The following is a 27536-nucleotide window of genomic DNA, read 5'->3' as shown; positions in this document are numbered from 1 at the left end:
CCACCTTGGCACTGGGAAGCTGGCAGGGAGATTGGAACTGACAGGCCTCCTGCTCTCTCAAGCAAGAGCAAAAAAAACCTCATCCATTTCCTTGCTCCCTGGACTCCTAAGAGCAGGCACAGCCCAAGCAGACAGGGCAGGGGAGGAGCATAATATGCTACCCATGCTTATCTGAATAAAGCAAAGCATGACGGCTGCTTAGGTGGCTTCTTCTTGCATCGCAATATTTTCTAACATTTCACTAAGACCGCAGCGGCAATGCAGACATTTGGAAGAGACTGTCTCCCCCAGGCAGCTGCTCCGATGTGTGTGCCCATGGTGTAATGCAGAGGGGAACACAAGGGAATGCTGCTTTAGGACTTTGTTCAGAGCAAAAGAAATGGCATCGTCTGTAGGAGCACCGCACAATTGGATGAGGCGATAATGAGGCCTTCAAGCTCATTTCATAACACGGAGGAAGTTAGAGAATGAGGACAGCTAACTATTCTATGGTTGTCAGCTGATGCTAAATTGGGTATTATGCTATGTTGTGGGCAGCCCGCGGAAGCGGTAGTCATGGCAGAGGTCGGGCACCCATGGGCACCCACTGAAAAAATGTTGTGGATGCCCGGGTCGCTGGGAGATGGCACCAGTGACTCAGACCCCACTATAATGGCATAACACCCCATCTATGAGAGACCTTCCTCTGTTTTGAGGAAGAGCTTGTCAGTGTTAAAGCTGGCCCAAAGGATTTTGCCCAACAATATTTTATGTGTGTGGTGCTCCTCTGCATCTCTTTTTCCAACCTTTTAAGGAACTGGGATGAATTCCCCCACCCCACCGCCGTTTTATAAATTTTTAACTATTATGGATAACTCAAAGAGTCCCTTGATGCAAGTCCAAACTTTGAAATGTTATTAGTAGGCTTGCCATACGTCAGGAGAATTCCTGACATGTCCTGGTTTCCAGTTGTAAAAATTGTGTAGGGGGTAATTTTGCCAAATTGGCAAAATGTCAGGGAAAAACCTGGATGTAATGTATGGCAATGTGATGTAAAAAGCAGGGAAAACACTATTTTGGGGGGAGGTTTCCCCATAAAAGCTAAACAACTTTGAAATATGGCAACTCTATTATTAGTAAACTATTGTTAGCAAACTGTTAAGGATGCCATCTTGTGGCTAACGGCTAAATAGTGTTGCATAAAGTAGGTCCCCAAAACTATTTGTTATTCCTTCCCGGGCCAACCAGAAACATCTGATGAAGGGCTGTAGCTCAGTGGTAAAGGGACCCCTGACCATTAGATCCAGTCGTGACCGACTCTGGGGTTGCGGCGCTCATCTCACTTTACTGGCCGAGGGAGCCGGGATACAGCTTCCGGGTCATGTGGCCAGCAGGACTAAACCGCTTCTGGCGAACAAGAGCAGCGCACGGAAATGCCGTTTACCTTCCCACCAGAGCGGTACCTACTTATCTGCTTGAACTTTAACATGCTTTCAAACATCTCATTTGCATGCAGAAGGTCGCAGGTTCTTCTTCTTCCTCTCATTAGCTCAGTCAGTATAGCATGAGACTCTTAATCCCAGGGTCATGGTTCAAGCCCCACGTTGGGTGAAAGATTCCTGCATTGCAAGGACCCTCGTGACCCCTTCCAACCCTACGATTCTACGGCAGGGAGAAACCCAGGAGAATTGCTGCAGGACCGTGTGGGCAGTACTGAGCATCCAAAACAGGACTTCCCTGGGAACCATATGCTAACCTTGTCTATTTCTCTTCCAAACAATGATCTCACCTTTGGGAATATGACATTATTATTTTTCAACAATGCATGTTTTGTTTCTTACACTGCATTCAGTGCTCATGCATGTAAATATCTGGCAGTATATAGTCACTAAAAGGCAGCTACTGTGTTTACTAAGCATTTATTAAAACATGCTTTTGGGTGAATGTGTGAGGAGGAGGAGGGGAAATATTCAAAGCGCCATAGGAGGCAAATGTCAAATAAGCCTACAGTTAGAAAACCTTCATGAAGTGTTTTTGTATTAAGGATTCAACGTGTTCCATGAGGACGTTCACGTCAGCAGCACAGACCTGGTACTGCTGCTTCTCGTTCTTTTTCAGAGTCTCTAATAGGCCCCTGTGGACCGGAGGCAAAGGGTTATAAGAGTTTAACAAGTGAAGCTGACTTAATGGAGTCTGCTTGATTTCTCCAATCCTCAATGCCTGTAGGACAGCAGGTGCAAATTTGGAATAATGAGCCGTAGAAGAAATGATCACCGGGCAAGTTTTATCTTGCAGTCGATCGGCAACCACCTTTGCGAGAGCTGTGTGCGTGTCTAAAATGTAGCCTGTGGTATCGAACACAGAGCGAATGGCACCCAGGCAGTCGTCCTCAGAGCACCAATCAGCCACCAAATCCTGCTGAAGCCTGTCCAGGAAGTGCTCCTGCAACTGGAAGCAGTGCTGATTCTCCAGACTGCTAAACAGTTGCGTCACCAGCTGCCCGTCCCCATTAGCAATCAAGTGCAGATGTCGTTCAAGGTTGGAAGACTTCAAAATGTCCACTGCCGGTGACAGACTTTGCATTAATCGCCTCTCCTTTATATTGTACAGGCCTGTTTTTATGAATTCCGTCAAGACGTTGTTTTGATTGGAAGCACAGATGCATTTCCGTATAGGGATCCCCATCATTTGCGCATACTTAGCGGCTAGTATGTTGCCAAAGTTGCCTGTGGGAATACAGACATCGACAGGGTTCCCAAAGGAAATGATGCCTTGCTCAACAAGGTCAAGGTAGGCAGAGGCATGATAGACCACCTGGGGAAGCAAGCGAGCCCAGTTTATAGAATTTGCTGCACTTAACGCTGTCCCGTATTCCACAGTGAGAAAGCCAGTAAAATCTGAATCGGTAAACATCTGCTTGATGGCAGACTGGCAAAAATCAAAGTCTGATCTGACACCTATTACTTTTGTGTTTGCTTCCTGGTAGCCCACCATCTGTGATTTCTGAATCTGGCTAACTCCATCCTGGGGAAAGAGGGTGACCATGGCAATCCTTTGTTTATCCGTCTCCTTAAGCCGACTAAAACCATCTAGGACGGCACTTCCTGTGTCGCCAGAAGTAGCTACCAAGATCAGATAGTTACAGCTTTGGGGGATGCAATAGGCAAACAGGTGGGGCATCAACTGCAACGCCAAATCCTTAAAGGAAGCCGTTGGTCCATGAAACAGCTCCAGAAGAAACTGATTGCCTGCCAGGTGCCTAACGGGGGCAATTTTAGAACAGGTAAAATTTTGTCCATAGGCAGCCTGAACTATTTCCCATAACTTGGAAGCAGGCACATCAGCAGGATGTATGCACCTTTCCAGTATAACCTGAGCTCTTTCAGCATAGCTTGCCCCTAGTAGATGTTGCCATTCTCCTGCAGTGAATGTTGGAAGCCCCATCTCAGGAACAAAAAGCCCACCGTCAGGCGCCAGTCCCTTAACAAGAACATCGCTGAAATATTTCACAGAGCCTTTAGGCTCAACCTTCTTATTGCATCTTAGACTCCTGGTGGAAATGAAGCCATCTGAGTCTTGGTACCGCTTCACCGCATGAAGCACTTTCTCTGCAACGGCGTCGGCAGTAATTCCGTTCTCACAAAGCACACGGACATCATACCACTTCTTATAAAACTGCTTCCGAAACTGGAGGATGTCTCTCAGTGAGGTTCCCGGCCCCTGCCCCACAATACGGTCTACTTTCATCAACTGCAACCGATCCATGATGCTTTGTGTCGGTACGTCCAGATAGACCACAACTCCATTTTTCTTCACGTGCTCCATGCTGGCAGCATTCATTGGGTTGGAGCCAGTAAGGGAAACGACACTTCCGGATGCTGAAAGATTTAACAAGGCTTTTCCTTCCTCTTCTAAAAATTGCTCGTTGCCAACATCCTTCAATTTTTCTGCCACACTCATGTTCCAGGTTGTTTCAAGGACATCGTCGTCAACATCTATGAAGCAGGAGCCTAGTTTCTGCCCTACTATTTTCCCCACTGTCGTTTTACCGGCACCAGGGGGTCCCATCAGGACAATATTCTTGTCCCCGACAAGAGAATGCCTAGACATCCATGGTGTCTGTGCAAGGGCAAAGCTTCTTGAAAAAATCAACTTTAAATACACATCAGAAACCATGATGCGACTCATTAGCTTTAGATGCCGATTCCAGACCACTTGAAACATCTTCTTCTTTTCTCTAGGGCCAATTTCACAAGGAAAGGAAACGCTTTAAAAGAAGAGGAGGGGAAAATCCAGTGAGCCAGAAATACTTTAAACCTTAGCCACTTGACATTTAAAATAATTACTAGAATGTGAAGACACTTCTGACTGCTCCATTCCCATCTTAGGGAGCACATTTTGGGGGTTTTTTTAACAGCTCACCCATTCTGTGACCTGATCATGACAAATAAATGGGTGAGGATTTTATAGAATTCCACCTTCTGTGAAATCTGTGCAGAGGGAAAAGGTTTTCCCTTTAAAGTATGCATGTTTGTTGTGAAATTTCTACTCTGAAAAGAAGCCACATGCTTAAAAAAATAAGCCTCTGTGCTTTCCTGCATAAAATCCTTACACTTAGTTCATTTTCTGTGCGTAGGATAGCTTAACTGTTTCCTTGGCTAAGAGCCACAGAACCACCTCTAACACCACAGAGCTACAATGAATACTCAATAGAGGCACTGACTGTAGGCAGGTAATGTTCTCAGAATCAATAAAAAATCCTCAATGGAGCTCCCGAAACTAGCTGCTAGAAACACCAGTATGTACTCCATTTCTTAGACATATTGTACCACCCCTGCCCTCCCCTTGCCTTTATTTGCACATGTAAGGAAATATTTGGGGCACATTAACACTAACTACCAGAGGATGGCAAACCTGTAGAAGGTGACAGCTGATTACAATGAATACTTTAACTTTTTATTTAAAACGCACAAACAAAAGCACCCATGAGTGCAATTCAACTCCCACTGGAATGTCAAGACTTCCCCAGTCATTTAAATGGAGCCAGAGTGCACTTTATGCATTCATATAAAATCCTTTCTTAGCATCCAAATATGTTTTCTTCCTTTGAAACCAACCAACCAATCGTTTTGTTACATAACTTACGGTTGCAAGAGTAGCTCACTTCTGTCCCGTTATCGTCTGAGCAGGCATTGCTAAAAAATAATAACAAGCCCCACCAAATGGCATCTGTGCCGTGCTCCTGTGCAGCAACCACGTACGGCTTTCTTTCCTTGTTTTAACCCTCAGTCTAGATGGAGCAGAATAAAAGAGAAAGATCAGAGTGAAGCAAATGCCGCACAAGCAATTGCTCTCCAGAGGCAACAGAAGAACAACCACCGGGCAAAGAGGACTCTCTCCAGCCCCAGAACATGAACACGTTGCCAAGAGTAGATTCATTTTGTTTGCTCAGGGAAATCAACAGCGACGTCAACACGTACCGCAAAACAAACAGTGCACACACTTCAAGTCAGGAGGCTAGGAAAACCTCGTATGCTTTGCCTTTTCAAAATTAAAACAAATTGGCCCTGAAAACATTATAATCCTGCATTCTGTTATTGCTAGTTGCTTAGCTCTTGCAAGTAAAATATTTTTGGTGAAAGCACAGATTAATGTAGCCTTGCTCATCTGGTACCTTCCAGATGCTTTGGGAAACTCCCATCATCCCTAATCATTGGCCTTGTTGGCTGGGGCTGATGGGAGTTGGGGCTCAACATCTGGAGCAGGACAAGTTTCCCACCTGTTTTGACAAACAAAGCTTCCTTCACTTGCTGAGCTACTTTAATAGTGTCTGACGAACCATTCTCTTTTTTTTTAAAAAAAAAGATATTTATTGGGATTTTCCATCTTAATACATTAAAAAATCAAAAAAGAAAAAACCAAAAAAGTTAAAAACACATAAAGTTTACAATCCTTATTTTCAATAACATATTTCCCTGACTTCCCCACACCTCCCCTTCTTGTATTCCAATTCTGACGAACCATTCTCATTCACCATCTCATACTGTTCATTTTTGCCCCTTGGCATCTTTTGACATGTTTATTCCATAATAAGAAGTACAGTGGTACCTCGGTTTACGAACTTAATCCGTTCTGGAAGTCCATTTTTACACCAAAACCATTATTAAACCGAGGCTCGCTTTCCCTAATGAGGCCTTCCGCCACTGGTGTCCTTCCACCATTCAGATTCCGTTCTTAGACCGAGGTAAAGTTCTCAAACCAAGACACTCTTTCTGGTTTTGTGGAGTTTGTAAACCAAATCGTTCTTTAACCAGACTGTTCTTAAACCGAGGTACCACTGTATGCAGCCTGTAAGACAAGAGGGCATAAATGTCCTGAAGGGACTCCCCCATTCTAGTCAGAGCACAGGGGCAGGGATATCTGTGGTCCTCCAGAGGTTGTTGGACTACAACTATCACTTGCAGCCAGCAGCGCCAATGGTTAAGGAGTTGTAGGCCAACAGCATCTGCAGGGGTGGAAGTCTGCTCTGTCACAGTGTTATAGTCAACTAGCATGACAAACAGAGAAGTACAACATTCACACAGGAACAGTTTTCCATACTCCATGCTCCCACTTTTTCTGTGCTATTCAAGTCTTCTGGGGCTTGGAGCAGGAACCTTCTCCCCAACTCTATTCCATCATCCAGCTAAAGCTTTTTAAAAAAATAAAATTAAAAATTCAGGTGCATTTCCTGCTGGATAACTAATTGCAGTGAGTCCCAGGCTATGCTTTGAAGGCAAATGAAACAATTTGCTGAAGCTAAGCAGGGCTGGGCTGGTCACTACTTGGATGAAAGAAAGGTGGGGTATAAAGGCATAAAAACATATTTTTAAATTACATTTCCGTGGTGACCTTTACATAGACATTTAAAATTTGTGGTGATTTTGTTTGTTCTACTGCATTACTAGAATACCTCCAATGCGCTTTAACTGTAACTTTATTCTTTTTAAGTTGCTTACTTTCTTTTATTTAGAAAATTTAGCTGATGTATACAAATGAATGCAGGTCACAGAGCTTATACTTCTCCAGCAGCAGCTTGTCTCTCTACAGAAATATGCGCTGATTACTTTGGGAAACCTAGATTTACATGCGACAAACAGATGAAAGGTGGTGACTGGGCCAGAAATCAGCAGAGTACTTCGGCGTTGTGGGGCCGTGACTGTAATTGTGCCAGTGCAAATATTTAACTCACAGTTCTTTGCCCTTCCCTGGCTGAAAAACATGGCTGCAATTCACCATCTATGTAGAACACTGGCCTTCTGGGACATGGCTGGTTTTCTGAACTACTGTACACTAAAAGTATTATATTTTATACAGTTATTGTCACACACCCAATGTGGCCCCGCTGAAAGAGATCCAGGCTGAAATTTGATGAATACTAACATGGGCATAGCCAGGATTTGGAGGAGCAAGCCTTTTGTTGGGGGGGGCAACCTCAGTTTGCTATGTACTTTTATTGATTGGGGGGCAGCTGCTCCCCCTTGGCTACGCCCATGAATACTAATGTAGGTACACATAAAGCTCCCATAAAGGCATTGCTACCCCTCTTCCAGAAAGCAATGAATTGAATAATATTTCTACAGCTCTGATTCCAAAACATTCAAATCTATCCCAAAGATTTGCCCTTAAATTACCATAGATCTGAGTGATGTCCCCTTGGAAACCCCAAACTGTTTTTCCCCATTACATTCATTGAAACAAAACTGTTGAAGCAAAACTGTTGTTATCTGTCTCAGGTCAGACATAGGCCCTCCTAATTAAACTGGCAAATAACATCCAAAAATAAGATTGCCATGAGCAATTCAATACATATTTCAGCCATGCAGCATAGATTACAATAACTATAATGCAACATGGAGGCAGTAAGTTGGCATTTCTAATACTTCTTTGTGCCATTAGGTAAAGGTAAAGAGGACCCCTGACCATTAGGTCCAGTCGTGGCCGACTCTGGGGTTGTGGCGCTCATCTCGCTTTATTGGCCGAGGGAGCCGGCGTACAGCTTCTGGGTCGTGTGGCCAGCAGGACTAAGCTGCTTCTGGCAAACCAGAGCAGTGCACGGAAAGGCTGTTTACCCCCCCACTGGAGCGGTACCTATTTATCTACTTGCACTTTGACATGCTTTCAAACTGCTAGGTTGGCAGGAGCAGGGACCAAGCTCACCCCGTTGTGGGGATTCGAACCGCCGACCTTCTGATCAGCAAATCCTAGGCTTTGTGGTTTAACCCACAGCACCACCCGCATCCCATCTTTGTGCCATTAGCACAATATAAAAGAGAAAATAGAATTTGTGGATAAGCTTAAATAGCACTTGTTTATGATTTTTTTAAAAAAAATCCAGTGATTTGAGAATTGCCTTGCAATTCTCTTCCTCTTCTTGTGCAGGCATCAGTTACTACATTAAACAATCAGAATGCAATTGCAAAGCATTTTCTATAATTTGCACCTAGCAATGACCCCCAATTCAAAGCAGAAATCTTAGAATCCTTCTAAGGCTAAGAACAGGAGTATGGCAAGAATGAAGTGAAGGGTCAATGTATTCATTCTAATGTGATCATAACCAATATGAATTGTCTTAGTTATCACTGCTTCTCATCCAGCAGTGGCCAGCTTTCTTCCATAGGCAACATGTGTGAAACTTCTCAAATGTTGTTTTAGTTATTATTACATTTACATCCCACACTTCTGCAAAGGACATCAAGGAGCGTAAGAAGAGTCTGCTGGATCAGACCAACGACCTAGTCCAATACAGTGGTACCTCGGGTTAAGTACTTAATTCGTTCCGGAGGTCCGTACTTAACCTGAAACTGTTCTTAACCTGAAGCACCACTTTAGCTAATGGGGCCTCCTGCTGCTGCCACGCCACCGGAGCACGATTTCTGTTCTCATCCTGAAGCAAAGTTCTTAACCTGAAGCACTATTTCTGGGTTAGCAGAGTCTGTAGCCTGAAGTGTATGTAACCTGAAGCGTATGTAAGCAGAGGTACCACTGTACAGTATTCTCATACTGATCAACCAGATACCTAGGGGAAGCCTACAAGCAGAATTCGAGCACAAATGGTATTCAGAGGCCTATTGTCTCCAACATCCCCAGCACCAAATATTAAAAGTGTGGCACTTACTTCAAGAACTGCATACCAGATCCTTTTTGATTCTTAAAAAAAAAAAAAGCACTGGGATCTGCCTAGCTCTGCTGAACAAATTTATTGTATTGCCAATTTACTGGGCTACAATTGTAAATGCATTCATGTATACATCTGAGTTCTGCGTAAGAAAGCCACGGGTTGCGCCTCTTGCACTTTACTGCTTTGGGGTTCTGCTGCTTCCCCCCTCCTTTCTCCCCATGTGTGCAACTGTCAGCCTACTCGCGTGGTGCATCTGACGCCGGCGGGCCCACCAGACCTCATGCATGCCACAATTTTAACACCCTTTAAACTTCATTCAGCGACCCGTGACTTTTCTCTCTGCTGAGACAGAAACAAAGCAACGAAGAGTACCCCTTCTCCTTCAAGATATGGGGCGGGCCCCCAGTCTCGTCAGTGGGGGGGGGGGAGGGAGGCTCCTGCTCCAACGCACCGCCTCGAGCAGGATGGGGACCGAGTCTCTCCCTTCAGGGCAACCAGAGAGCGACCCACCCGTTCCCCCCATTCCCTGCCAAGGCTGCCAAGAGCAGAGGGGAGGCTGCTCCTCGTGAGCAGGGAAAGGATCCATGCACGCAGCATGGCTTCGAAAAGGAAGGAAGGAATCCGTTTCAAGGCACGCAAAAAAAAAATTAAATTAAAAGCCCTGCCCTCCCATAAAGCGCCTCTCCTCCATTGCTCAACCCAGCCCCTCTGTCTAACCACATGCAGGCCGACCTACCTGCTACTACGCGTGCGCGAACTCCCACGCCGGCGGCGTCCTCCTTACTATCTCTGTGCTGTATCTCTACGGCGGCGTCCTCCCTCCCTCCCTGCCCCCGCTGCGCCTGCGCGCCATTCCTTTCCTCTCCGGACTCCCCCCCCCCCGGCTTCGCTCATTGTTCACGGCACAGTCCCGGAAATGGCGTCACAAAGCCACTCTCCCGTTCCATACACACACACACACACAAACACGCGGGCGCGTTGCTAAGCGGTGGTTTCCAAGGGCGACCAAACAGTGCCGCTGGTTCTAATCCGCGGCAGCCGAGGAGGCTTCGAACGGGAGCGGAAAAGGGCTCGGAGGAGAGAAAGGAGAGCGGGGTAAGGCGAAGAGAGGGAGGCGGGGAAGGAATGGGAAGGGCGGGCAGGGAGCAGGGAAAGCAAGAGGGACTCTGAGCGGGTGCAGACGGCGCGCGTGGGAAGGCGAGGCAGGCAGGTCGTTCGCCCTGGACTCCTTGCGTGTTGGTAAATTGATACACCGCCTTCTCTCATAAGGAGCTCAGAGCGCTGCACGTGTTTCTCTCACACACTTTTTTTGGTGTCCAAATCTCACATTTTTAACTTCACAACAGCCTTGCGAGGTAGGTCAACTTGAGAGAGTGGCTGGCCCGAAGTCACCCAGTGAGCTTCTTGGCGAAGTGGGGTTTTGTAGTCCAACAACATCTAAAAGGCTAAGATATCATCATCATCATCATCATCATCATCCATAGCTGTCAACTTTCAGATTTGAAAATAAGGGATCAGCAGCCTTGAAAATAAGGGATCAGCAGCCTCACCTGTCCCGATGGACAGTCTATGGAATATCTAACAATCCAAGGTAGCATTGGGAAGCAGCGCTGGAATAAGGGAATTTCCTGCAAAAAAAAGGGAATGTTGACAGCTATGTCATCATCTCATCTCTGCACTATTCTTCTGCCTGTTCAGATAAGCAGCAGTAGCAGCAGCTCCCCAAAGTCTCACCTTTCCCAGCTCTGTCACCTTGACAGCCTTTTAACTGGAGGTTTTTTTTAAACCCAGACCCTGAACGAAAAGCATTTGTGTATTTTTGGGAACCATGACCCGTAATAAAAAACAATTGTATGCGCTTTGGCATTGCATTATAGCATTTCTAGAGCCTATTTCGATAGCTGCTTTTATCTTGTGCACGTATGACAGCTGACGTGTGGCAAAGCACATCGCCCGATCACTTGGCAGGATGGTGTTAAAATTATCCAAGCTACCGCAGGGTGAGGTTTAACATGACTCTGGGGAAGTCATACATGGGTTTCCTCAGCCAAGTGCAGAAGTACAATAAGACCTTCCTCACCCACTTGGCAGGACAATTCAGGTGTTAGGTTGTAGAGACTCGGCATGTGATGTTGTTACTTGGAAAAATGAGTGAGAAACCTGTGGTGCTGCAGATGTGGTTGGACGATTCTCTACGGCCCTGATTACTGGTCGTGCTGGTGGGGGCTGTCCCAACAACTTCTGGCCCAGGGTCAACTCTGTGCAGACCTAGAGAGGAGGCTGGGAGTGATAATGTGAGCGATGTTAGGGCAAACCGTGGAACTGGGATGGTTGAAATGTTGAGGTCAAAGAGTAGTGGTGACCAGCCAAAGAGGAATGTGCAAACGAGAAGAATATAGAGTGTAAAAGAAGGAAGGGAAGGGAAAGCAGTATGTGCCTGGGGGACGGGATGCGCGGAGAATAACCGAAAGGAGAGGTGGAATGGTGTTTATGAGACAAAATGTGACAGAGAGTTCACTTTTAAAAAGGTTTTTTTCTTAATTTAAAAAAATATATTCAAAAGTTACAATACAGTTACAATACATTTTCAATCAATGTATCCCCTCCACAGACACAGATATTTTAAGACAGTTCACTTTAGAAGTCTGGCAATTTAAATTATCTGCAGACTATCACTGTGAAGATGGCAGCAATGTGCATGGAGGAGAGCATTTACAACCTTCTACCTTACAATCTGGATAAGACTTGCAAGGCACCTAGGTATGTGGGTAAGGACACTTGGGACTCATTCTGACAAACCTTTTATACTTGTCAATCAGTGATGTACCTGTTCCTATGGAAAAATGTTACAATAATTTCTCTGTTAAAATGAATTTTGTGTCTCCTATCGTACTACAGCCTTGGAAGTGAGAGGGGACCTTTGGGTTCACTCACATGGCAGTTTATTCTGTTTTCACGACAGAATACTTCTGGAACTATAGTGGAATATAGTGCAAGTTTATTATTCATTTCTATGTTATTTACTTCCAGAAAAAAACTGTTAGCAAATAATATGGAAATGAGTGTGAAACTTGCATTATATTCCACTATAGTTTCACTGTAAACCACTATAGTTCTGGAAGTGACTTTTACATTGTGTGAAAGCTCAAATATAATTTTGAGATTTTGCCTTTTTCTTTTTTGCTTCCTAGTATTTAATGCCGTTCTCCTTTCTTTTCCATCTTTTTAATTTTTCAAGATATGCTTCGTATCTTCTCACAGCATAGTAGTGTGGCTGATATATAAGGGAATTGCTGCAAATTGCAGTCAAAGAGAACACTCCCCAGCTCTGCCTTATGTGGTTAGGATTTTTATTGCGTGAACCACTAATGGCAGAATTATACAATGGACGCGTCTTTTTGAATATACGGCAATCAATAACTGAAATTTAATTTCACAAGCTCAGGCAAATGTTATGCCTTTCTCATTCATGTGACCCAAACCACTTGAAGTCACGGCAGACCAAGAGAGAAATTCAATATAATCACTATAAAGTGATAAAATAAATGAGAAACAGTGTTTTCAAACCCAGTAAAGAGAATCACTTTGGAACAGCAATTCCCTATTTTTGCTGACTTTTATTCCACTGTTGATTTAACTCTGGATAGGTGTGCAGTGTATAATACCAAGCTATGGCTTAATGGGACCATGTGAAGGTGTCACAGTCACTTATTTCCTCCCCAGTCTTTATTACTCCCACACTATGCTCAACTAAGCCCAGCTTTAACTTCACATGTCACCTGAACCTGGGCTTGTAGTAATAAACTCTCCTTAGCTGTGATTCCTGCATTGTGGGGAGTTGGACCAGGTGACACTTGGGGTTCCTTCCAGTTGTACAATTCTATGATTCCTTGCTACAGCCAAGAACAAACTTTGCACAGGAGTTGGGAAGACTGGGGCAGAGCAATGTGACTACAACCTCCTCTCAAGGCTGCCCATTTGCATGGTCCTGGTGAGTCATAGTTTGGCTTACTGTGTCATGTGAACCAGGTCAATGGGTGTTGCTGATTTCAGGCACAAATGAGATCAGAACAATATTATATCTTTTCAAATAGTTCATTTTTTACTTTGATAGACTACAGTCATTAAGGGACAGTGCTCAAGAAGACAGTGGTCTGGGGGTGGGGTGGGGAATAGCCTGTAGCTTCTCTTTCAGTTCTAATTATTGTGTGTATATTTTCTCTTCACTAAAGATATGTATCGACATTGAAAACGTATGTAAAAAATACAATACAGCAAAGTAAAGCACCGTGGAAAACCATAGGACCACCAAAAGTCCAGGTGCCAAATCCAAAAGACTTCCTTCAGAAACATTCAAAGGAACCAAAGTTACCACAGAGTAGGTTTCATTAATTTGTATATGTATACCATTTGTATGTCTCTTTTGCCAGTGCATAGAATCATAGAATCATAGTCCCAGCTCCCTGCAGTGCAGGAATCTAAACAAAAGCATCCATGACAAATGGCCATCCAATGCCTGCTTAAAAACCTCCAATGAAGGAGCGTCCACAACCTCCCAAAGGAGACCGCTCCACTGCTGAACAGCTCTTACTGTCAGAAAGTTCTTCCTGATGTTTAGCTGTAATCTCCTTTCTTGTAACTTGAAGCTATTGGTTCAAGTTCTACCTTCCAAACCAGGAGAAAACAAGCTTGTTCCATCTTCCACGTGACAGCCCTTAAGATATTTGAAGGTGGCTATCATATTTCCTCTCAGTCTCCTCTTTTCCAGGCTAAACATACCCAGTACCTTCAGCCTCTCCTCATATGGCTTGGTACAAAGCAAAAGAACAAATCATGTAAAAATATCTGTAAATGCAAGATAAAAACTGAGCAGCCAAACAAAACCTCCAAGAACAGAAATCAGCCATTCCAATTCATTCTCAGAAGAAATCTCCAAACCTGGTGAGAAAGGATGTGTGATATTAACTTCCTTTCTCACCAGGAAGTTTCCACCAATAGGCAAAAGTATTCAGTTGTAGAGTGAGATCATCCCACAGACTTGGGGCCACTGCTATAAAAGCCCTACTTCTAGCAGCAGATATAAGGATTGCCTGCAGAGATGGTAACTGCTGAATGCAGGGAGCAGGGAGCTGATATAACGAAAGCCTACCAAACCTAAGCCTAGATATTTACCGTATTTCATTTTTATCTCATCCTTTATCTGAGGAGCGCTCAGCATTGTTCTCCCCCCCCCCAGATTTTATTCTAATAGCTACCCCAGAAGATATAAAGACTTACCCTAAGTCAGTACCATTGCTAAGTAGTTATTTGTATCCCAGTCTCCCTAAGCCTAGTGTAATATTCTGACTATACCACATTGATGAGTATCCCAGGCCACAGAAAATATCACTACAATTTTACCCAGGTTAACATCCAGTAATATCTTCTGTATTCTCTTGGACACATGGGCAATTCTGTTCTAGTGATTTTAAGGACCATATGTTAGTTGGCTGGTTGTTTAGTTTTTGCCTCTGATCTGGATGTGCAAGGCTAGACACCAAGGCTTTTGTTAATTGTGCCAAGTCTGCATATTTTAAGCAAGACTTAAGTTGGCCAATCCACACCATGCTTGGGAAAGCTCAGCTATTTAATAGAGATCTCCACTGAAGTCCCCTTATAGTGCTTAAAATGGAAGTGTTTGCTTATAAATGTATATATTGTCAGAAAGAGTGGTTATAGAATGTGACATTTTGTTTTCACAAATGAATTTTGGGAATTGTGACAAATCCAGGAGCATTACAGTTGGACCCCAAGTAATCAGGAGCCTCAGTGTTACTGACTCCAAATGTTTTTCTAATATTATTATTTGTCAGATAGCTACTACAAAAAAAGTTTCAGTGTGACATTTAATATGAAAAATAGGGTTGGGGGGGGGACCCAAAAAATTAACAAGAACAAGAAACACTTAAAATGTTCATAGACTAATTATAAAAGCAGCAGACAAGAACTCACCTCCCTCCATCTACACACGACACAAAAAAATGTATGAAACTTTTCAAAATAATGAGTGTGGGTATTTTCCTGAAGCACAATATAGTTTGGTTATTTAATGTACATTTAGTTAGCTTTTTAGGCCTTTATGGCAATATGTCATCAAGCTGTTTTGTTTCTTTCCGCAGCTATTTTGAAATGTATCTTTTGCCCTTCACTGGGATGTCTTGGCAATGGCTTAAATATTGTTGATCTTGATAGTTTACAGCAGTTACTTTATTCATTTATCATCCAGGACATGACAAGTCCCTCTCTACCCAGTCCTTTGTGAGCTGTCACCTCTCCCTTCTTACACATCACTTCTTATACTTGCTGCTCCCCAAAATAATCCTCCTTATGATGCAAAGTTTCATAAGGAAACGAGCTGTCTAGGGCTGGAAGATCAGAATCCGGAAAATTGAGGGCAAGGGTGAATGTTGAATTAAAGGCATAGACTTAGCAGAATCCTGTGCCACGTAGATGAACATTTTAAAAAATGTAATTCATTTTGTGGCTTTTTATTTTATTTTTTTAAAAAACAGGAAATAAACATCAAGGAGGTAAGAAAGCGAAACCAGGTGTGCCTAAATTGTCAGATCACCCACTCATGGGAATTCAGAGTTCAAAGAATTTCATAAGCACAAATGCAGCTAATGTCATCATGGGAGTGCCTAAGAAACCTCTACCAGCTTGTGTTGACCGGCGACAAGGCGACAAATACGTCCTTGAAACTTCAGGACTTGTTCCAAAATATCTCAAGAAAAAGGTATGCCTTATCAAAATGATGTGGTGCATTTACTAAGAGTGAAATCCTATACATGCCTCCTTAGAAATAAGTCCTGTTGAGTTAAATGGGGCTTACTCCCAGACAACAACAACCCATTTGCCTTGTGGGAATCCCTTGTGGATGACCGCAGTGCTTGGAGACGGGCAGTCAAGTCGTGTATCCATAGCAGTGACCAAAAGAGAAAAGACTGCCTGAAGAAGCACAGAGAGAAGAAACGCCGTGGTACATCTGCAGCAGCACAACTGGACGCCTTCATCTGCAACAAGACCTGTCTCTCCCACATTGTTCTCTACAGCTACAGCAGGTGCTGCAACCTTTCAACAGCTTGACCTCACCCCAAAGGCGCACTCCTCCATTGTCTCCCAAGGCAGACAGGTGCCAATACCAACTCCCAAGCATAGGACTGCAACATAGGGCTCACTTATTTGCAATACTGAGTGAGCCAGATGAGCCATTGGTGTGATCCAGAAGGCTCCTCTTATGTTCTTAGGGCACGGGCAAAATTTTTAGAAACCAGAAGTGCCTGACCCTGAATATCTTTGTTGGGAATCTTAGTATTTTTAGCCAAAGTGAAGTAGTGGACATTAATGAGAAGTAGGGATATTTTTGAGTATTTTATAAAAGGTGTTAGATGTTTAATATCATAACTGAAGTCACATGTATTTAAAAGCAACAACAGATCAACTGGAGAATCCCATCCATCTGCAGATCAGTCCCTTTGCCCACAAGGGTACCAGCTACATCCCCCTTCTGCATGCTTTATTATTCATAGGAAATGGAATAATTTTTCTGCTAAGGCTGCAATCCGGTATCTACTTACCTGGGAATTAGCAGCATTGAATTATGTGGGGCTTACGTCTGAGTTGGTATGTATAGGAGGACTGCACTGTGAATCTATAGTTCTGAAGTCTAAAGGTCCCTAGCCAACATTTCCATAAATTTTATAGGCTCAGTGTGTGTTTCTCCATTATTTTTGTATTTATTGTCTAGAGGTTTTTTGGTACTTTTGCAAAACCTCATGCCAGTTGATATGTCCCACTTGCATGTAGATGCTGCTGTTGGCTACATAAGGATTCATACCCAAATGAATGAGTGCACTACAGTGGTACCTTGGGTTAAGTACTTAATTCATTCCGGAGGTCCGTACTTAACCTGAAACTATTCTTAACATGAAGCACCACTTTAGCTAATGAGGCCTCCTGCTGCCGCCGCACCACCGGAGCCCGATTTCTGTTCTTATCCTGAAGCAAAGTTCTTAACCTGAAGCACTATTTCTGGGTTAGCAGAGTCTGTAACCTGAAGCGTATGTAACCTGAAGCGTATGTAACCCGAGGTACCACTGGTATTAGTATATGCTAGGATTAATTAGGAAAAGTTCTAAAGTAGTCTTTTTCTTTCTTAAAAAAAAGAAAAGCAAAAATAGTTATATTACATAAGGGTCTTTGTTGTTGATGACGACAACAACAAAAATATATGAATATCTGGAAGGTGCATTTTTCTTGTAGGATTACGGCATTACTCCGAAATATGTAACTAAGCGAAATGAAGAAGTAAAGAGAGCTCAGGAAGAATATGATGCCTATGTCAAGGAAACTCTCAGACAAAAAGCCATGAAACGGCTCTCTGATGAAGACAGGGACAGTCTTCTTGAGGTATGTGGGTTGACTTGAATTAGACAGACTGAGGCATAAAAGATACATTTGTACAGGCACGAATGGGAAAGGCTTTATGAATAGCATTGCAACTAAGAAGGGTAGATTTTCACTAGATGGAGCTCTAGAATAGTTATCTGCAGGATTGAGCAAGTTGGATGGGACAGAAATGTTTACAAAGTCTTTTCTGGAAGCTAGATTCCATATCATCACACACTTCATTGCATCAGCAGTAGTGGACCACTGTGGAGCCCAACTGCAGTTAAAGGCATGTCAAAAGGTTTTGTCCCACTTTAAAGAATAATCAGTAGCCAACATCTTCAGTTTTTTTCGGTACGTTACAGTGTGCAGAAAATACAGTTGTGCAAGCCAATCTGTGCATGTTTAATATGAAGTAAATCCCATGGTGTTCAGTGCACCTCACTCCCAGGAAAATGTATATAGGACTACACTTGAAGTGTGAGCCTATAAATGTTTACTCAGAGGAAAGCCTTACTGAGTTCAGTGGAGCTTAGCTTACACTCAGCTGAGTATAGCAGCCTTTCTCAAACTTGTGACCTCCAGCTGTTTCTGGAGTCTCAACAATCATGGCCAGTGGATAGGGATAATACGAGATGTCCAAAACATCTGGAGGTCTCCAAGTTGGAGTATAGGATTGCAGTCCTACATATATATGTGTCTACTCAGAAGAAAATTGCATGGAGATCAATGGGGCTTATTCCAGTGTAAGTATGCATTGCAGGGTGGTGAACTGCTGCCCTGCAGGCTAAACCATTAAGCAATTGTTATTTTTTTGCCCCTCCAACATTACCAATGTACCAATTTTTGCCTGCATCAGTAGCAGAATCTGCATCAAGTAACAACACAGCATTGGGCTGGGCAGAGAGATAAGCCCAGCCTCTTAATGGGAAGGGAAGCACCAACTTCCCCACTCTTCAGATCAATAGCCTGAAGAGGCGGAGGGGGCACAATTCCCCCACCCCTCTGTGATGCTAAATTGGGCAGCAAGGTCCCTAGTATGTGTCTTCTAGCCATATATGTATCTGCATGTGTATGTGTGCTCTGATGTATGTACCTGTATGCGTGTATATATGGTGTGTGAATGCATGTATGAATATAGGGTGGCTTCCCAGAGGGCTTGTATAAGATTGCAGCCTTGTTGTGTTACTGTATAATGCTGCCGTATACTAATTCGTCTCTTTGCATACCCCAAATAGGGTCTCAAGAAGAATTGGGAAGACGTGCACCACCAATTCCAAAGCCTTTCCGTTGAAATAGACACACTACCAAAGAAACTTCACAAAGAAAGGCTGGAAGCAGAGATGAAACAGCTGGAACATGACATTCAGACAATTGAGAAACACAAAATTATTTATATTGCAAACAAATGATCAGGGCATCCTTGTGGGGGGGGGGGAATCCTCTGAGATGAAAACAAATATTGCTTTCACTGTAGAAGCACAAAATACCCATATAGTCATCTGTAGGTTAATACTTAGGTTTTGACAAGTTAGGCAGAACTTTAGCTATATATTATTTTTGAAAGTTTTAAAATATCTATTTTTTTCCAAATAAATATATCTATTTATTTATTTCCTGATTGTTCAGTGACCTATACTTTATTTTTAAAAAAACACCCCGAAAGTTTCATTGTTCATGTAACATGAGGTACAGCAATAATTCAAATAAGATGATAAATTAAGAGAGTATGGGAAATATATGTATAATAAAGAGTTGCTAACCAAAGCTCCGAGTTCCTTCTATTTATGGTTTGGATTCTACATTACCCAACAGCCAGGAAACAGTGTAATCTTCCTTTAAAGGTGAAAATAGGGGCAGTAAATGGAATGTGATGCTCACCAAAGCAGCTCTATAAATCCAAAGCACTTGATGTTTAAGGCATGCTCAAAGAACAGGTATATTCCAGGATTAAAGTATTACAAGATTTAGTGAACAAGACAAAGTTAGACCCATTGCAGCTCCTACATCTTGCCAAATTGTCTAGCTTTACAGCACTTCCAAACCACATTTGCATTTAAGGTCATGGGAATGTGAGCAAGCTTTGTCATCACAAGTCCAAAACATTAAGATTTTTTGTGGGTTACAACTGAGGCATGAACTCTGCTTCACACATTAACTGCACTGTATACAACGCAAATGGCTGTGCGTTTTCCAGACTTGCAGAGCATTCTAAATTTCCCTTCTGCCAGGGTTGGATTGAATTACGGTATCCTTCCACTCAGCTCTGCCTTCTGAACCAGCCTCCCAGTGGCTTCTCTGAATGTGTGGACGAGTGGAAAGCCTGCTTGTGGTAAGGGCTAGCAGAAAGCCCCCAAACAGTGAGGGGCTGAGACAGTCTGGGATCCATTGCATCCCAAGCTAATCCCACTGCCATCATGTAACAGCATCAATCCTGATCAGATCCAGTTGCTGAGAGAGCCTGGAGCTGGAGCAGCAATTGGGCTCAGTCCTCTCCCACCATCCACTGCAACTACCATGAGCAGCTGGGCTGTGGAAATGACAGCTGTTCCACCCCCCTGCGAAGCCCTGCCAATGGTGTTTGGATTGTGTCCTAAATCACATACAGGACATCCTCCTCACCAAACTTCACAGAAAGTCCCTGGAATTGCAAATAATCCTGTTAATTGCCTGGTTCATATACACCAGCAGGGTAGTTTAACAAATCACACAACTTGTACCGCAAATGATTAAGCAAACCATGGTTTATTTCTCAAAAGGTTCCCCCCCCCAGCTGTTTTGGTCTCCTGCTTTTGTCTCTTAGTGAGCTCCTGGTGTGGGGTGGTCAAACAAACCACGGTTAAAGAAGCAATACAGCATAATGTCAAGCTATACTTAAAACAAGTGAAGATTTGTAATCCTGGCTTCAGATCATGGTGTTGGCAGTAAAACCATAGGTAAGCTGCTGGGCAGGGCTCAGGCATAGCGCTAAGCCATGGTTCAACAAACCATAGTTATGCCATAGTTTAGTGTTGCATGTGTCTCAGCAGCTTGGGACAAGGCAGATTGTTCCTACTTTCACTTCAGGGTGGGAATTGGGCAGTGAATAAGAGTCAATGCCTTGTTAAATAATTCTCTGTCATTTATCAGAATACTGTAATGGATTTTAAAAAAGTAATTTGATATAGGTCAATTCATCCCACGGGCTGTTTGTATCCTTAAAGGTAAAGGGTAAAGGGACCCCTGACCATTAGGTCCAGTTGTGACCGACTCTGGGGTTGCGGCACTCATCTCGCTTTTGGCCGAGGGAGCCGGCGTACAGCTCATGTGGCCAGCATGACTAAGCCGTTTACCTTCCGGCCGGAGCGGTACGTATTTATCTACTTGTACTTTGACGTGCTTTCGAACTGCTAAGTTGGCAGGAGCAGGGACCGAGCAACGTGAGCTCACCCCGTCGCGGGGATTCGAAACGCCAACCTTCTGATCAGTAAGTCCTAGGCTCTGTGGTTTAACCCACAGCACCACCTGCGTCCCATTTATACTTCACCAAAAATCCAACCTGAATAAAAATGACTTGCAGTGCTACTGCCGAAAGATGCATAGAATACATTCAGCTATAACACTGACCATTAACCAAGGCTAGGCAAATTAATTTGTGCATGAGCTATGTGCCATTGTATTTAGCCCACACACTCCCACCTTTCTCTCAGTGAGGAAGCAAACAATGAAAAGCCTGGCTTAGTGTTACATCCAAAGCAAATTGTGATTGGCGAGCTTGTCCTAGTCTTCACTGCCATGGTTTGTGAGCAACCACAAGCTGCTGGTTCGGAAATAATGCTAGGACAGCTGCTCTATGGTCTGTTTCCCCCTCATTCTGCACCCAAGTGTCAATGGCGCTCCTCTTTCCCTCTTCTTACGCTGCCAGTGTTGTGCCCTGCCAGTCTTTGAACGCCGCAATGGAACAGGATGCTCTTTGCTACTTGATGCACATGGAAGCATCTATCAAGTCAACATATGGAACGGACATATCTCTTTCCATTTAAAACAGATGTGTACTTTTCATAAAGGTCATCAGCATGGCTGATTACCGGGGGTGGGGGGAATTGCTGTAATGAAAAACATTCAAGCTACAGACACATGGAAAACATTCTTATTCAATTCTCTCTCTCTCCAGGAAGTTTGACAAAATACATTTAGAGAATCCTAGGAATGTTGTTCTATCTTTATGTATATGTAAAAGAACTGCCAGTGATGGGATTGGCAGCGTTTTTCAATTGGCTCGTGTGCCCTTGCCAGTATAGCAAAAGGAACAAAGGTGAATAAACACAATTGAGATTTCATTAGAATTCTTTCTTTCATTAGAATACTAAGAAGAAATGTCAAGTTGTTTTTATAGGACAATCTGTTCTCATTGCTGTTTGGTGTATCTTGACATGCACCAATTATGAACATATGAAGCTGCCTGAGATCCTTGTTCTCTCTAACCTGTGTCAGTCTCCCAATATTTCAGGCCCAAAGCTACCTGAGCTCTTTAGAATCTGGGACCTTCTACATGTAATCTATGGCCCAGTTTGTATGTCACAGTAAACCATAATTTAGTAGTGCATAATCTCAGTGTTAATGGTGTGTTGGGTAGCAGCAAAGGGGATATTTCACCCCCACAAACCACATTCTGTTGTGAAGATTTGATCTTGGCTTACTGATTGTGGTTTCTATGGGTGAAATAAACTGTGGCCCCTGGTTCAGACATAATACTCACCCAGGCATAATGATTTGTTTCCTCCTTATGCTAGCAGGGAGGAGCTAGAGCAGCCGTATTGGTTTGTTCACAGTAAACCACTATTATATATTGGCATGATGTGTTAAGGGACACGGGTGGCGCTGTGGGTTAAACCACAGAGCCTAGGGCTTGGTTGACGGTTCGAATCCCAGCAAAGGTGTGAGCTCCCGTTGCTCGGTCCCTGCTCCTGCCAACCTAGCTGTTCGAAAGCAGGCAGTGCAAGTAGATAAATAGGTACCGCTCCGGCGGGAAGATAAACAGAGTTTCCGTGAGCTGCTCTGGTTCGCCAGAAGCAGTTTAGTCATGCTGGCCACATGACCCGGAAGCTGTACGCCCACTCCCTTGGCCAGTAAAGCGAGATGAGTGCCGCAACCCCAGAGTCATCCGCTAATGGTCAGGGGTCCCTTTAACTTTTACCTATGATGTGTTAACTGAGCCAATGGCAGACCTTATTCACTCTGAAAGGGTAAACCTGGGGTCAAGGGCCAAGCTACATGTTACATTCAATGCACAACTATTGTTTGTTTCAAAATTGCCATGGGCAGCACACAGGGAAAGGCTTAATTCCTTTCCCTTGGCTTTAGTTCTTCCATCCCAAAACACTGTTTGCTTTTAACCGATAAGCAGAAAGTGGTGTAATGCTAAAATTAAAACCAGTGTGGTGCAGTGGTTAGGGCATCTGGGAAGCCCAGGTTCAAATGCCCACCCAGCCAATAAAATCAATGGGTGATCGAGGGCAAATCACTGCCTCTCAGGAAGATCTGGTCACTAGGCTTTTAGGAAGCAGCTAATTTCCATCCCAGCTGTTATGTATAAAAAAGTTGTAACATTAAGAATTTGTTTGTTTTCGTCTTTTCTCCCCAAACCTCTCTCTCATTCCCAGTTTTGCGTCCCATCTTTTCAGATTGTAAACCTGAGGGCAGCAGATGTGCTGTTTTCATTTATCAGTAAGCCACTCCAGAAGCCTTTCTGGCTGAAGAGTGGAGTATAAATGCTTCAAATAAATAAATACTACCACATTTGATTTGGCATAAGCGTCTGCGGACAAGAGATTATTTCATCAAGTGCATGGAAGGCTGTCTTCAGTTGCCATCAGTACATTATGTAGGTGATGAAGTGGTCGTTGGTCCATGGAGGTTTATCCTACAATATATGCTAGCCTTTAGGGTACCACGGGGTCTCTCCCACTCCCTCCCTGGTTTATGTTTTACAACTCATCTGAAATCTATGGGCTGGATACAGACAAAGGCAGCAACCTGGGAGAAAGTGCTGTTAAACCCAATGAGTTCTAAGCAGACATTAATATTATTACTTGAACTAAGGGGTCACAAAGAGTTGGACATGACTAAACGACTAAACAACAACAACAACAAGGTCCCAATATATTTATTGGGACAAATTAGTCATGACTTAAGTCCCACCAATGTCAGTGGGAACTATCTGCACACACAATTCTGCGTCTGCTCAGAAGCCCCATTAAGTACAATAAAACTTATTCCTGTTAAATCAGCCTGGATCCAACCTCATATGTTTAAGATTGCAGACTCAGAGACACCTTTAAGTCCCAGTAAAATCAATGCCCAATAAGAATGCATCTAAGAGGTTATGCACTGTGATAAGCCACTGTTCAAGGACAAATTCCAGACAGGCAAAAACACTCAGGGCTGGGCTGCTGAGATGTGTGGCTGAGGTGTAGCCAGCTGAGAGGGATTTGGAGGGCCACATGGGCATAACTAGGTTAACGTGTAAGAGTATCATATTACGTACTCATTTCCTTACATTTATACCCCACTTTTCTTCCTTTCAACCTAGAATCAAGGCAGCGGTCTCCCAGGCTTTAGGCTTCCTAAGACCCAGGTTCAAATGCTGCGCTCCCACAGAGAAGTCCCTCCTCTCTCAGCCTACTACCCTAACGCGAAGATTTTACCCTAATGTAGCAAATATTAAGCGGAGAGGGAGCCACTATATCCTTGACGGAGAGGCTCCTTAACAGGCTCGAGCGCGGGCATTAGGGGAAAAAAAGGTTCCGGGGCTGAATCCGGGGACAGGCAGCTCTTTTGGTCCGTCGAGGTAAAAGCAAGCGCTGCCCAAAGGCAGGTGGTTTGAGAGACATCATCCCCTCTCTGCGCCAGCTGGACGAAACCCCCCTAAGGGCGGGTGGGGATGTTTGGGCGCAGTTCTGCAGAAGCCACGACGGCGCGGGCCACGTCTAGCAGAGGCTGCGGAGGCTCAACCTCTCGCGGCAGCGGCCGGAGGCTCCTTTTCTTTCCCGAGCGAGGCGCCGCCTCTTTTCCCTCCCCCTCCTCCTCCGTCTCTCAAGGATCTCGCCAGCCTCCTTTCGGAAGATGGCCGGGCTAAACAGCAAGACCCACGCAGCGGAGGCGCCGAGAAGCAGCGGCCGAGGGGTCGTGGTAAATGCAAAAAATAAAAATAAAAATCCCTTCTCCCCCTCCTCTGCTCCCGCATCCTAAACTTTGCTGCCTTCCTTCTGCAGCTAAAGCATCCGCTTCCGTCAGCTAACCCCTTTCCCTCCCTTTCATCTATCCAATCCCTGCCCTTTATGGCGGTTCTTCCCCCCTCCTGTTATGAAACGCTCCCCGCCCGCCCCCCAAAAAGAATATTTGAATTGCAAGCGGGTTAGTCATTCATTGCACTCGATGGGGCTCGCTCCCTGTCTGCTGTGCTGAGCCCGCTTATCTGGGAGAATACCGCCCCCCTCCTTGAACCCAGTTAGGGTTTACATCCGAGTCAACGTGCATAGATAGGAACTGGGCTGCGCGAGTATGCATTCCGGTACATTGAAATATGATGCATGTTGTTTACCACTGTTTTCCATTGGGATTTCCCCAGGGTAAGTATGTGTAGGAAAGCAGCCTTATTGCTAGCACACACACACAAATATTTTGGATGCGATTTCGTTGGGGCTTCTGATACGTGTTTTGCTTAGAGGAGAGTTGTTCCCTCTAGATTAATTGTCACGTTAAGAGTGTGAAATGCCGCAGCTGCAACTTCGTAATTTCATCTAAATAGCCTTGGCTTTGTACTGGGGTAGAAATCCATTCAGTGCAGCCACCGCCACCCAAAAAACAGCAACGTGTCGTCCTAGCACAGCAAGTAAAGCTTCTGTGGGAGAAAAGCACAACAATACTCTTAATTTTCCTCACTAGGTGCTGTATATGAAAATGTGCATTTTTGTGCGTAGCAATCCCTAACTGCAGCCATCAGAATGTATTACCTCACCTGCAGCCATAATTACGGCATGGGGGGGGGGAGGTTTTGGTATTGCTTAGCCTCCCGGATTAGCAGGTTCACAACAGGTGTGCTTGAAAGAATGTTAAGATACAGCTAGGCAATCTTAAGGTGTGCATTCTTATCAAACATTAACTGTTTTCTATTCCTATGCACTCTTAAGGGTGCAGGTAACAAGTACAGCTGTCTTCTGAATAAATAAATCGTAAAGCCCAGTCCTAGGCATGTTTACTCTGAAGTAAAAGTGTTACTTTGGATGATGTTTCTTACTCCCAAGCACATATGCATAGGATTTTACTGTTACTCATGTCTCCAGTTTACTGGTCATTAAGAGCTTAAGACAGTCTTGACCCCAAGCACCCACCTGGCAGACCTAGACAAAAAGGAGTTGCATGTACGTGAGGGACTGTGCCCTTCTTCTGCACCTGGTATAGATACCAATTATTATAGGAAAACAAAAATAGGCCTTTGTTCTGATCCAGCAAGCCTGCTCTTACATGCTTTCTCTGCCTTTCTCTGAAGGGCTTCCCTTGAACCCCTGTCTCCTGTGTTTGCCTTGTCTTAGATTGACAGAAGTAAAAACAAAAAAAAAATTCCTTCCAGTAGCACCTTAAAGAACAACTAAGTTAGTTCTTGGTATGAGCTTTCGTGTGCATGCACACTTCTTCAGATATTTCTTGGTATCTGAAGAAGTGTGCATGCACACGAAAGCTCATACCAAGAAATAACTTAGTTGGTCTTTAAGGTGCTACTGGAAGGAATTTTTTTTGTTTTTACTATGGCAGACCAACACGGCTACCTATCTGTAATTGACAGAAGTGTTTGGGTCACAGAAGGAGGAAGCAAACCTCTGCTTTGGCAGTATTATATACATGCTCACAGCATTTTATGACACTTCTGTTCATTTCCTTAAACCAGGGCTAGCCAGTGTTGTTCCTTCCAGATGTTATTAGACTGGAGCTCCCAGCAGACCTCATCATATGCTGTGGTGGCTGGAGCTAATGAGTTTGGAAGCCTGGCAACATCTGGAGGGCACCATGTTGGCTACCCTTGCTTTAAACTGTCCGAGAGTCCTGGGGTTTGGGCACATATAGCAAAGTTCTTACGGTACTTGATACAGAATGGAAGATTTGTGTTAGGGGAATGAGGTGTATTTCCCCACAAGAGCTGCCTAGAGTGCAAGGATATGTTTCTCCTTTCCACATGTCTTGGCACATTGTAGAAAACTCTGTTATGGCGAATATGTTACCATTCCAAAAAAAAAGAATACAGTGGGTACCTCAAGTTACAGATGCTTCAGGTTACATACGCTACAGGTTACAGACTCTGCTAACCCAGAAATAGTACCTCAGATTAAGAACTTTGCTTCAGGATGAGAACAGAAATCGTGCTCCAGCGGCGCGGCAGCAGCAGGAGGCCCTGTTAGCTAAAGTGGTGCTTCAGGTTAAGAACAGTTTCAGGTTAAGAATGGACCTCCGGAACGAATTAAGTACTTAACCCGAGGTACCACTGTAATGTTTGTGTTTTTTTTACTGCATTTCATTTACCAGACAAATGTCAATCTTTTATTTATGCATTGTACAAAATGCAATAAAAACAGTTTTAAACAATATAGAAAATAGCAGCAAAGTAAAACACACACACACACACACACACACACACACAAAGAACAAATAGACACCTGTGGCAAAGATCCTTTCATCCTGCTGGGAAGGCTTGTCAGAACAAAAAAGTATTCACTTGTTTCCGGAAAGGGCAGAATGTGGGACGCCCTGTCACATTTGGGCAAGAATGCTGTTTGCACAGAACATGGGCAGCCACACTAAAAGCTCTCCTGTGAGTTGCTGCAGACTGGGCTTCTGAGATCTTTGGAACATGTGGAAAGAAGAAGCTTTCCTACAAGGAAAGAGCCTTAATGAAGTCGCAGCATTTCCTACTAAGTTCTTGTTCTATGGGTGTAGC

The 27536-nt window shown here is 44.0% G+C and overlaps 3 protein-coding genes across 7 annotated transcripts in view; 2 read left to right on the top strand and 1 right to left on the bottom strand.

The window, feature by feature from the left end:
* Positions 1-1882: 1882 nt before the first annotated feature.
* THNSL1 (threonine synthase like 1) lies at positions 1883-9994 on the bottom strand. 4 transcript variants are annotated; one of them, XM_081882843.1, is made up of 3 exons: positions 9876-9994; positions 5125-5269; positions 1883-4246 (listed from the first exon to the last, which is right to left on the bottom strand). In XM_081882843.1, the coding sequence occupies exon 3, from the start codon at positions 4201-4203 to the stop codon at positions 1990-1992; it is 2214 nt and encodes a 737-aa protein (XP_081738969.1). In that variant the 5' UTR covers positions 4204-4246; positions 5125-5269; positions 9876-9994; the 3' UTR covers positions 1883-1989. The 4 variants fall into 4 exon arrangements, with proteins under 4 accessions (XP_081738969.1, XP_081738971.1, XP_081738972.1 ...); XM_081882845.1 differs by lacking the exon at positions 9876-9994 and adding an exon at positions 6978-7409; XM_081882846.1 differs by lacking the exon at positions 9876-9994 and adding an exon at positions 7040-7409.
* An 82-nt stretch (positions 9995-10076) lies between these two features.
* On the top strand, positions 10077-19183 carry ENKUR (enkurin, TRPC channel interacting protein). The gene is made up of 6 exons (XM_081882847.1): positions 10077-10234; positions 11751-11899; positions 13372-13517; positions 15691-15914; positions 17441-17587; positions 18805-19183. The coding sequence occupies exons 2-6, from the start codon at positions 11823-11825 to the stop codon at positions 18976-18978; spliced, it is 768 nt and encodes a 255-aa protein (XP_081738973.1). The 5' UTR covers positions 10077-10234; positions 11751-11822; the 3' UTR covers positions 18979-19183.
* A 5424-nt stretch (positions 19184-24607) lies between these two features.
* The window catches only part of PRTFDC1 (phosphoribosyl transferase domain containing 1), a 52411-nt gene continuing 49482 nt past the window's right edge, over positions 24608-27536 (top strand). For both annotated transcript variants that reach the window (XM_081882730.1, XM_081882729.1), the window contains exon 1: positions 24608-24736. In XM_081882730.1, the coding sequence (XP_081738856.1) occupies positions 24671-24736 (66 nt within the window). In that variant the 5' untranslated portion in view covers positions 24608-24670. The remainder of the gene's footprint in view (positions 24737-27536) is intronic.

This window comes from Podarcis melisellensis, assembly GCF_964234715.1.
Source record: "Podarcis melisellensis genome assembly, chromosome: 12".
NCBI classification, from domain to species: domain Eukaryota; kingdom Metazoa; phylum Chordata; class Lepidosauria; order Squamata; family Lacertidae; genus Podarcis; species Podarcis melisellensis.
This window is presented reverse-complemented; position numbering and strand designations above follow the sequence as displayed.

Coding starts and splice junctions, on each gene's coding strand:
- THNSL1 (XM_081882843.1), bottom strand. CDS start 4,203: ATGTTTCAAGTGGTCTGGAATCGGCATCTAAAGCTAATGAGTCGCATC.
- ENKUR (XM_081882847.1), top strand. CDS start 11,823: ATGGCAGCAATGTGCATGGAGGAGAGCATTTACAACCTTCTACCTTAC. Junction 11,900..13,371: donor AAGACTTGCAAGGCACCTAG/GTATGTGGGTAA, acceptor TCTTCACTAAAG/ATATGTATCGACATTGAAAA. Junction 17,588..18,804: donor ACAGGGACAGTCTTCTTGAG/GTATGTGGGTTG, acceptor TACCCCAAATAG/GGTCTCAAGAAGAATTGGGA.